This window comes from Hemicordylus capensis, chromosome 2 (genome assembly GCF_027244095.1).
Source record: "Hemicordylus capensis ecotype Gifberg chromosome 2, rHemCap1.1.pri, whole genome shotgun sequence".
NCBI classification, from domain to species: domain Eukaryota; kingdom Metazoa; phylum Chordata; class Lepidosauria; order Squamata; family Cordylidae; genus Hemicordylus; species Hemicordylus capensis.
Window position 1 is genome coordinate 378,182,956 of NC_069658.1, and position 11,523 is coordinate 378,194,478.

Genomic DNA, 11,523 nt, shown 5'->3' on the forward strand with positions numbered 1-11,523 from the left:
GAATGAGGTGCTCAGTCATATCACAACAGTAGTTTTGTTTTTAGCTACATTGGGTACCAGTCTTAATTCAAAGTGCCAGTTTTAACTTGTAAGATATTCAAAGTATGGAACCAGGATCTATCAAGGACTGTCTTTCTGTATAAGCCTGCCCAGCAATTGAACCTGTTGACAATCCCCACTGGCTGATGTCCAGCAATTGAAGACGTTCTCTCACTACTTGCCTTTTGGCTGCTAAAAGTCGGCTCTTTAAGCAAACATTTGGCCTGATTTAACTGCTGGTGCCTTTTAGCTCTTTTGTATTTTCCCTTTTTTTAGCCTACTTGAGATCACCTGGCATTGTGTGTGTGTCCATGTGTCCCTCCACTATCAACTTCACAATGCCTGGACCAATATGAACCAAATTTGGTACAGTTATAGGGACACCTCGACAGCATAGTTTATGATGATGTCATGCACCCTGATCCAAGATGGCGTACACATACTGTAAACTTTTGAGGCACAAGTGGGCTAACTTGTGAACCGCTTAATCTATTTGAACCAAATTTGCTACAGCTGTAGGGACACATAGGGATTGCCCTAATACCGTGATGTGTGATGTCATCCACTCCAATTCAAAATGATGGCCATGTGAACATCTGAGGCTTGATTTTATAGACCTCTGTTATACCTCCCCTCAGTCATCTTCTTTCTAAACTAAAAAGCCCCGGGTTGTTGTAGCCTTGTTTCATAAGGTAGGTGCTCATCTTGGTTGCCCTCTTCTGCACCTTCTCCCGTTCTATAATGTCCTTTCTGAGGTATGGTGATCAAACTGTACAGAGTACTCCAAATGTGGATGCACCATAGTTTTGTATAAGGGTATTATAATATTAGCAGCTTTATTTTCAATCCCCTTCCTAATGATTCCCAGCATGGAATTAGCTTTTTTCACAGCTGCCGGGCACTGAGACGTCACTTTCAATGAGTTGTCCACCACGACGCCAAGATCTCTCTCCTGGTCCGTCACCGATAGCTCAGATCCCATCAGCAAATATGTGAAGCTGGTGTTCTTTGCCCCAATGTGCATCACTTTACACTTGTTTACATTGAACCACATTTGCCATTTTGTTGCCCATTCCCCCAGTTTGCGGAGATCCTTTTTGGAGGTCCTCATAATCTGTTATGGATTTCACTACGCTAAATAGTTTGGTGTCATCTACAAATCTGGACATTTCTCTGCTTACCCCAACTTCTAGATCATTTATGAATGAATTAAAAAGCTCTGGTCCCAGTACAGATCCCTGGGGGACCCTTCTTCTTACTTCCCTCCATTTAGAGGAGACGGCTGCCTGGGGCCCCCCCTGCCTCGAGGGGCCCCCCAGAGGCAAGTCACATGACTATATATTGTGAAGTAAGTGTGTGTGTGTGTGTGTGTGTCAGCAAGGGGCCCATTTTAAAATTTTGTCTCTGGGCCCACTCCAGCCTTGTTACGCCCCTGCACACATGAACCTGTCCCCTTATCCCATGACTGCTAAGTGTTTTCAAGAGTCTTTGATGAAGAACTTTATCCACACACCTCTTGACTTTCTCAACTCCAAAAGGTTGGTGAAGCAAGATTTGCCTTTACAGAAGCCATGCTGGTTATTCTTCAGCAGGGCCTATTCTTCTATATGCTTAACAATTTTATCCTTGAGAATGCTTTCCATCAATTTGCCTCTTTGTCATTATGTGAATGTGAATTTACCCAGTCTATATGTGGGTAATTGAAGTCAGCCATTATTACAGTTCTGTCTCTCTCTGATGCCTCCCTGATTTCCTTCTGCATCACAGTCACTGTCAGTGTTTTGGTCAGGAGGGCAATAACATGTCCCCAGTAACACTGCTCTATGACGTTTTTTATGTTAAGCACCAGCAGTCTGGTTCCATTTTGGATCAAGTGGAGCCTGTCCCTTTTGTACTGGCTTTGCTTGTCCCAAAATGTACCTAACAAATCCAAATTCCTCCTTCTGGCATCACAGTTTCACCCACTCATTGAGACCCCTCTGCTCTGCCTGTCTAGTTGGCCCTGTGCATTGAACAGGTAGCATTTCTTAGAATTCTACCTTGGGGGTCCTGGACTTCAATATGCTACCTAGCAGCCTATATTTGGCTTCTAGGAGCTCCTGACTGCATTTCCCAACATCGCTGGTGCCAACATGCACCATGACAGCTGACTCCACCCCAGCATTGCCTAGCAGCCTATCTACACACTGTGTTATGTCCACAACCTTCATACCAGGCAGACAAGTTACCATGCTGTCTACATGCGGGTCACAGACCCATCTCTCTATACCCCTAATGACTGAATCGCCCACTACTAGGAGGCCCTAACACACGTACACACACACACACACCCAGAGGTGTATCCCCTGCATGAGAGGATATGGGCTCATCATTCACGGAAGGGGTCCCTTCTAAGGGAGTGTATCCCTCTTCCTCAAAATAATGTCCTCCTTCCCTGAGACCTTCATTTTCCCTGACAGCAGAGGAGCCATCAGCCTGGGAGTGGGATGCCTCTATCATGTCCCTGAAGGTTTCATCCATGTACCTCTCTGGGCTTCTCCAGATCGGCCATCTTGGCTTCAAGGGGACAAACCTGTTCCCTGAGAGCCAGGAGCTCCTTGCACCGAGCTCATACCCACAACTTCTTCCCATTGAGTAAATAGTCATACATGCAATACTCTATACAATACACTGGAAAGCATCCCCTCCCCTGCTGGCTTTCTATCTTCATGACTGGTTGTGTTGGCTGCTTAAAGTATTTGGAGATTTTTTAATTTGCAAGTCAGGTTTTAACTGAAGTTGTCAGCTATGCAACAGTTCAAACTTTATTTCCCAAGAATATGAAAGAGGGAGTAATACTTACTTTCTCTTCCCACTGGGCTCCTTGTGATCAAGGGGGCTCTTTCAAGCTTCCACACACACTTCCTCACTAAACTCCACACAAAACTCCTGTATACCTGTTTGCTAATTCCTGCTCACTTATCTCTGTTCGCTAATTTCCCTGGCCACCTCCTCTTATGTAGAGAGTAGGCTTCATTGTCTCTTTCCAGGGAAGAGAGAAACTAAAACTGAAAGCCACACAACAACTACAAAAACAAGCCCTGGCAAAAACCACACACATGCGTACACACACGCGCACACACAGGGACTTTCCCCCTAAAGAGATACCAGCCCCTCAAAATCTTCCCCTCTTCCCCTTTGTTTGAAGAAAAAAAGTGTTGGTCTTTTTTAGAAAAGCTTGCTACCTTCTCAGGTATTTTTCTCCTCTTCCCAGAATAGGCTTCTAACTGAGGCAAACAGGCTCAACAGGAATGTGGCCCCTCCCACCAGTGGTGACTCACCTCAGCCCTAGCTGGCTCCTCCCACTGTCTCTCTCCAGACAAGAGAGAAACTAAAACTGGATGTATGACTGGGTAGTTGAGTGTTTATTATTGGAAGCAGAGGTCTTCCGATTCCTAGTATTTATTAAGGCTACATCTTACCATAGAATCGAATAAGAGCTGCAAGATCAAAAAAGGAACTACAACTTGAAACCAGCTTCAGTCTTGTGAAATATCATGGACAATCACAGGATTTTCTTTAAAAGGTTGATTTTTTGGTTGGTATTACAGAAGTACTCATGGTGGACTGGATGTCCTAGCAACCACTCTGTGTGATGGAGTAGTGGTTTGAGAGCCAAACAATCCTGAACTCTGATTCCTAAGACTGTCTCTGGATTTCAGTCTTCCCATCTTAAAGTGTTGTTTGGATGTTTTTGAGTCAGGTGCAAATGCATGTGAATAGAAAAACACACAATCACTGAAGCAGAGACTCACTTTCATGCCTTTATTACAGTTCCTTAACAGGTGATCAAGCCAGGGATCAAGAACATGTGCACACACACACGCTCATCCTAACAGGCAATTATTTTTTATATTATTATTGTTGTTGTCATTATTATCGTGTTTACACAGTCAGACAGGTGTTATTGACTGGTTTGTTTTATCCAGACATCGAGTCCTTCCCAAGGACCTGGGATGCCAGAATTTTATTGTCAATGGTTATAGATATCGTCGCAGAATATAGGCTGTTCCCAGTAAAGCTGCTTTTTGTAATTGGCTGATGGTGATTTCTGTGGCCCCTATAGTGTTGAGGTGCTCTTCAAGGTCTTTTGGAACTGCAACCAGGGCGCTAATTACCACTGGGATTATTTTGGTCTTTTTCTGCCACAGCCTTTCAATTTCAATTTGTAGATCTTTGTATTTTGTGATTTTTTCTATTTCTTTTTCTTCTATTCTGCTATCCCCTGGTATTGCTGTGTCGATTATTTTGACTTGTTTTTCTTTCTTCTCAACTACAGTTATATCTGGTGTATTGTGTGGCAGATGTTTGTCTGTTTGTAGTTGGAATTCCCATAATAGTTTTACATCTTCATTTTCTACCACTTTTTCAATTTTATGGTCCCACCAATGTTTGGCTACAGGTAGCTTGTATTTTTTGCAGATGTTCCAGTATATCATCCCTGCTACCTTGTCATGCCTTTGTTTGTAGTCAGTCTGTGTGATCTTTTTACAACAGCTGATTAGGTGGTCCACAGTTTCATCTGCTTCTTTACAAAGGCGGCACTTGCTGTTTGTGGTGGATTTTTCGACTTTTGCTCTTATTGCATTTGTTCTTGGTGCCTGTTCTTGCACAGCCAGTATTAAACCCTCTGTTTCTTTCTTCAAGTCTTCTTATTATTATTTTCATTATCATTATTATTATTAATAACCTCTACATTAATTTGTATCTATGTACCACACAATACAAACTCAGCACAGAAAAATCCTTGCAGAAATCCTAACATCATCCTACTGAAAGACTTAAATTTGGTTTTATGTTATTGGCTACCTCATCTAGGCTTTAACCCTTCTACTGTGGCTTGTCAACACTTGTTTTAGTAACAGAATCTGTGTCGCCTTAGCTACTGTTAAAGTACATTCTGGCCTCAGCCAGAACAAAAGCCACAATATGTCATTTAGTTCTTCTGAAGGCACAGCGCTTCTTACCTGCTTGGTTTAGTTTTGGTACTCTTCAATTTATGACATCCTTCCTTACATGCAAGCAAATTAGGGACATCTTCCTGGTTTGCTCTTGGAACTAGGGACACAGCAGAGAGATGAGATATGTCCGGAGCGGATTAAGCTTTTTGCCGCCCATAGGTGACCAGAGATTTGCCACCCCAGCAAGTAAAGGGCTTGGGGTGGGTGGGTTAAATCTACTTTTAAAATGTTTTCAGCTCATTTCGGGCCTTGCGTGCATGTGCGCAGATGCCCAAATGGGCCAGAAATGGCCTAACGTCATTTGGGAAGCAGGTGGGCCTGTGGGAGGAGCTCTCGCCGCGGTCTCCCCCACCATCCTGCCACACGCACATACGAAAATGGCCCAACGACCTGTCATGATTTGGGAGGCAAGCAAGCCCACTAGGAGCTCTCACCGCCTTTGCACAGCAGTGGTTTTAAAAGTTTTCCAAGTAGATTTAACTTTCCCCTGCCCCTGAAGTGCAAGTGGCAGATTAACACATAGGCAAATTTGCCGCTCCTCAAAATTTGCCACCGTAGGCAAGTGCCTACTTTGCCTATGCGTTAACCCACCACTAGATATGTCATAAACCTTATAAACTTCATATCTGAGATTGAGGGAAGAAAGGGAGTAATAGGAGGAACAGTTTTCTTCTGAACCTCTGCATAGATCTGGCCATACTGTCTGTTTGCTTTTGCAGGGGAGCCTATGAATGGCCTAGAAATATGTGTTTTTAGAATGGGGAAGTCTGGTACAGCAACTTGCATCCTTAAAATAAAACTATTTTTGTTAAAAATTTTGTTAAAATTACAATTTAAAATATTGTTTGTATAAAATGTCATAATGTTTATACATTTATTTGCAACTACTCTTGTATTTATTCTGAGAACAGGGTAAGAAAATTACCCTGATCTATTTTTCTGCTAATATTTCAGGGCTGAAACAGTTGTGAAGTGGGTGGTATATAATTTGATTCCTTAACTCTCTCTCTCTCCTTTTCTACTTTTGAAGCAGCTACAGGGGTTCCCATTTTTAAGAGAGCTTGGGGGCAGTGGGGATTAATTATTTTCCCCAGCATCATTTTCCAGTTTTCCTATTGCCCTGGAGTGCAGACACACCAGCAGCCCAGTTTCCAGAAGGATAAAATGCAAGAGATTTTAGCTGAGAAATTGGTATAATAATTTTCTTAGGCATTGGGAAATGATTGCAACTTATGTTGTTATGAGAAAGAACAAGGTCCTGCATACTCTGAGCCACCATGATGGGCCTGTGCCAAAGGGGCCTGCTGGTTATGCCACCTCCTCCTTAGAACTCAGTGCTAGCAATTTGATACCATCACTTTGGATATTGAGACTGAAGAAATGGGTGGAAAGCTTCCTTAAAGAAGTAGAAATTTTGTCTAATGGCCTTGGAACTAAAAGACTTGAGGGCTATTAAGTTTGTGCAGAGTCTTTGTTACTTTCTTGCTGAAATTGCCAGAGATGCAGCTGGCAGAGACCCTTGAGAGAGGTAACAGCAGGGGAATCTCAGTAATGTCAGCAAATGTGATGTGGAACCCACATTCCCTGAAGACATAACAGGTCAGTGGGCTCCACCTTGACCAGTGAGCATTGCTAAAGGTGTAGCTCAGCTGGTTCTCACATTTCTGGGAGCTGTGGTTCTGGGACCATTGCAAGCTTCAGTGCCAGCAAGTTACAGAAGGTGACCCCGGGCAAAACCTTGCAGCTTGCAAAGCCTCATCTCTACCTGACTGCAAGTGTCATTATGCATGCTGCTGCAGCTCTTCTGTACCAACTCACGGTCACAGCTGATGTCCAGCAGGCAGCTCTCACTCATGGCAGAGAGAAAGATGGCAAACCGCCTTGAGTACAGTTGGTCACACTGGTCAGCCATGTGCAGCAGGAAAGCAAAGTCATTGTACACATCTGGAATATCAAGAAAGTGACTACCTTCATGTTTAAAAGAATACTTCCGCAATGGTTGTTGTATCAGCCACAAGAGTGGGTAAGCCCCCACTATCCCATAGAGGAATACCAAGAACAGATAGGTAACGGTTAGCTTCTGCAGGATGAAAGCCAAGCTGTGGGTACAAAGAAAATTGGAGTAGCCAATGAGGTCTTTGGTATCTAGGCAGCAAACATGCTTGAAGGAAATGGTCCCTACACACTTGGAGGTGTAGATTAGCACAGTGAGAACCTTTGCAATTTTGAAGATTGTCTGTCCCATGTAGACCATGTAAATCAAGCTGGCACCTTCAGTGTGTGCCCTGAATCTGTGGATCTTTTCAAAGAGTGCCCAGCCTTGCTCCCTATCCTTCCAGTCTAGGATGGGAGAGGATGAAGGAGAAATAAGTTGTTCTTGACAACTTCCAGGATCCATGGTTTTGGGCAGGCCAAGGGAGTGCTGGCAGGCCATTTCAGAGAGAGCTTTGGTGGTCCAAGGTGACTCAAAGCATTTCCTGAGGATGGATAGGAAGTGTTCAATTTTTGATGATGTCTTAGGGTACCTGAACCAGAAATTGCTGCTTGCCATTAAGAGCAACGAGTTGACAAGTGCCAAATAAGGGAAATATTTCGAAAGCCAAGGCAAAGCCTTCTGATAGCAGACATGGCTGATGTACAGATACTGCTGGTGGTCAAGACTGAATGAGTGATCACTCTTTGCAGCAAGAAACTCATCACTGATGGCGTGCCCTTTAGCTCTAGAGTTGGACATACCTGCTGTGGTTTCATTGAACTTGTCATTCAAAGGCAAGCAGATCACATGGTCAACAGAAATTAACAGAGTACCTGAGAGAAGAGAAACCATCAGCATCAGTAGTACTAAATAGTCCATCAGGACATCCCACCAAGGCTTTAGAGTCTGGAACCGGGTGTGGATGTCATTGAGGAAGGTCACTTCTGTCAGGGTAAACATAACTAGAAAAAATAGTAAGTATGAATTCAGTAAATGTGTTAACTGTTGCACATCTAAGACTGACCCAATAAAAACTCTGGTGTATACGTTTCACCTTTTGTTATGAGTTTTGTTCAGAGGCAGAGACCAGAAGTAAATTCAAAATCAACATTCTGTACAGCAAATATAGAATACAGTACCGCAAATATAAATCCACATGGTCACCTGGAATGTGTGAGTACCTGATGAACACCAAGAATTATGCATATTGTTCAAAACTGATCTAAAGGTAATTTGGCTCAATCTGGTTTTGTGAAGAAAGCAACACTCGAAGCATATTGATATAGTGAGAGATGGAGAAGCAGAACATACTTGAAAAAATATAAAAGTATATGTCTAAGAATATTAATTATGAGCTATACGACAGTGGTTTGCAGAGAGGGTGTCCAAATTCAACCTATGCGAGTAGCAACAGCCCCTTAGCTTCTCATAGGGGCTGTTACTACCTAGACTTGCACAGCCCTACCTGTCTCTTTCGGAGGTCCAACTCCTTATATATCTGGGTGGAAAACAGTCTTGCTGTAATGCAGAGCATGTTTTTTAAACTTCAGCCAGAGAAATGGAGAGACGTTACGTATTGCTTTCGCTCCAGCAAGAAGAAGAAGAATTTTCACCACCATCACATGCTGTTGTTCCTTGCCCATGTTTGTGGATGAGTCTCCTTAACCCTCATCTGGATTTTGGAGTAGATTTCTACCCTGGCTGTATAAATGTGAATAAACAAGCCAACCACCTCACTCCCAGCTATGATCTTCTTGTTATACTGTTACCTGCACTTTGGTATACAAAACAGCCACAAGGATGGTCCTTCGCCAGTTATGATATTTACATTATTAATAAAAGTACGACACAAGGTAGAAAACAAACCTAAAATTAATGGACTTTCTGTGGTGGGGTGGTTTCTAACGCATTCCCATGTTGGGTTAATTGGGAGGAAAAATCACTCCAGAAATGTATGGATTTTGTATGGTGGGGTAGTATCTATCCCACTCCCATTGTAAGACAATTGAGAGAAAAAGAACTCTAGAAACGATAGGACTCCTTATGCTGGGGTAGATTCTATCTCATTCCCATGTTAAGTTTCTTTTTGGAAACTTCACCCAGTTTCTTTTTGGAAACTTCAGTTTTGTTTCTCCTTGAAAGATGATAGTGTATGAAAAATAATCAGAGGCACTGCATAGTTCTGTGCTCCTGAGTCAGGGCAGATAAAACCAGTCCTTCCCACAATACTGGACCTGGTGTTTGGAATGAGAAAATCATTCAAAAGCATGACCTCGGAGAAGCAGGGATTTTAACCAGGAGGGCAAAGCCAAACGGATCACAACAGCAACAACTACATGTCAGCTTTCAGCAAGCCTGGCATCAGTGGATCAACTAGTACGTCTCTGGCCTTTTCTCACTTCTCCTGGTGGGATACAACACCACAACCAGTTCTATCACTGACCCAATGCAGATATCATACGTCAGGGGCAGTGTGTGAAACAATCAGAGATACTGCCACTCTGCACCCTCTGTCTGACTTGCCCAGAAAGGGGGAAGTAACACTGAGCTAAACATTCTACCTACTAGAAGGAGAGGTTTACCTTAGGAAGCAAGCTGGTGGGCTGCAACCAAGACAAGTAGGCGTAAGCCTGCATGTTGTGCAGTGCAGCAACATGTACAACCATGGAACAACACTTGGGGTCACTTCAGGCATATCTCCTCTCTACATGACAAAACCCTCTTGGAGTGTGTATAGAGGGGCAATTCAGATGAGCACCCCTCTCATGCAATTAATGGGTGTGCTAACAGCACGTTGGCACATCCACCAGTGACATCAGGGCAGGTGTGTTCTCATCACTGCCCTTATGTTATCATGTTTGTAGGGCTGTGTTAATCTGAACCTGCCCTCAGAGGATTGTGGTGGGGGATAATTCCCTCCCCCAGTTGTGTACAGGTGGCAGAAGCCCTCCTGCACATGGAACTGACCTATGTAGGCACTATAAGACACAACAAGCCAGACATAACCCCAGAGATGCAACCATATTAACAGAGGGAACCATGGTTGTCTGTGTTTGGCATGGATGACAGAAGATGTTGGTATTGTGTGCACCCAAGAAGTATGTGCCCAAGAACAGCTCACAAGGAACCAGCAAAAGATGTGAAGACTGTGGGAGACCTGACCTGTGGTGGTTGCCTTTAGGTCAGTCACAGTCTATTGTTTCAGCTGAAATGTTGAGAACTGAGCTGTTGAGGTTGGGATCCTCATTAGCATTTGGTTTGAAATGTTCATTTTTCTTAGGTAGCAACTCATATTTAGTGAGTTGTGTGGTCTCACAGGGCGCCAGGCACCCCTAAAGCAAAAAATTACCATTATTATATAGCTTATGTGGTCTAGGAATGTCGGGTGGGATCCAATGTAACCAAGGAGACGACTTGAGAGTAGGAAGTCCTACTCAGATATTTAAAAATCATGACTCAAGATGAAGGTTAAACTGGTGGCAGAGAGTAGCTACTTTGGCAACAAAACGCATGTAGTTCCAGGCCAGCCTTCCTCTCCTGCCGGTTAGAATTGAACCACTTCATTGGATTTTCGTCCTACTCGCACCCCCACCCCCTGCATCAAGCTTCTCTTTAATAATATTGTTTAGAAGGATCAGCATAGCCATTTGCCAACCATGTTCAGCTTTAGTTCTAGCACTGGCCATGGATTGTGTACTGACCATCCTCCCTCCCTCCCCCCTTCCTCCTCCAATCGACATCAGTTTCTCACCTGCAGGCAGTCTGGTGCTCTTCATACAGAAACTCTCTACTCAACTCTCAACTCTCTTCTCTCTCAACTCCACGAGGATCCTCTTCTCCCAGACCCTCCCTTGGCTCTACTTTTAGCCTCCATGCAACTCTTACTATTGTACGGCTCTCAGTGCAAGAAGCTTTATCCTGTTTCCATGGCAGCTGCATGCTGGAGGAAAGGACTGAAGAAAACAGAGAGAGAGAGAGAGAGAGCGCTTGTTGCCCAGGATTAATTTGCTTGCAGTGATCGCACCCATTTGTGACCAATTCCCTCAAAACTCACTCCACTTCTCTCTTTTGTGATACAAAAAGGGGGATATAAAGAAAGAAAAAAGGGGAACTGACTAATAAACAAGACATTTATTGTATTTATTACATTTGTATCCCACTCTTTCTCCAAGGAGTTTAGGGCAGCATATGTGCTCTCCCCCTAATTTTTGCCTCACAACCACCCTGTGAGGTAGATTAGGATGGTAGTGATGACCCCAAGGTCACCCAGTGATTTTCATGGTTGATCAGGTCTCCTTGGTGTAAGTCCAATGTTCTAGCCACTATACCATATTGGATCTCATAGACTGCACGCTTCCTGAGAGCAGAAACCTTGAATAAGGGATCAGGAAGGTCTCAAACAGGAGCTCCTAGCAATCCTACTTTGGTGCCTTATCTCCTGCACTACCAGTTCTCAGTTTCTGCTGCAAGCCTGGAAGACTGAGCTTTGTGATTTGAGGGCAACACCTA

General features: G+C 43.7%; 1 protein-coding gene across 1 annotated transcript; it reads right to left on the reverse strand.

Annotated features, from left to right (window-relative positions):
* Positions 1 to 3,829: 3,829 nt before the first annotated feature.
* LOC128341905 (volume-regulated anion channel subunit LRRC8D-like) lies at positions 3,830 to 10,902 on the reverse strand. The gene is made up of 2 exons (XM_053288554.1): positions 10,766 to 10,902; positions 3,830 to 7,976 (listed from the first exon to the last, which is right to left on the reverse strand). Exons 1-2 carry the CDS (start codon positions 10,788 to 10,790, stop codon positions 6,751 to 6,753), a joined length of 1,251 nt encoding a protein of 416 aa, XP_053144529.1. The 5' UTR covers positions 10,791 to 10,902; the 3' UTR covers positions 3,830 to 6,750.
* Positions 10,903 to 11,523: the final 621 nt, after the last annotated feature.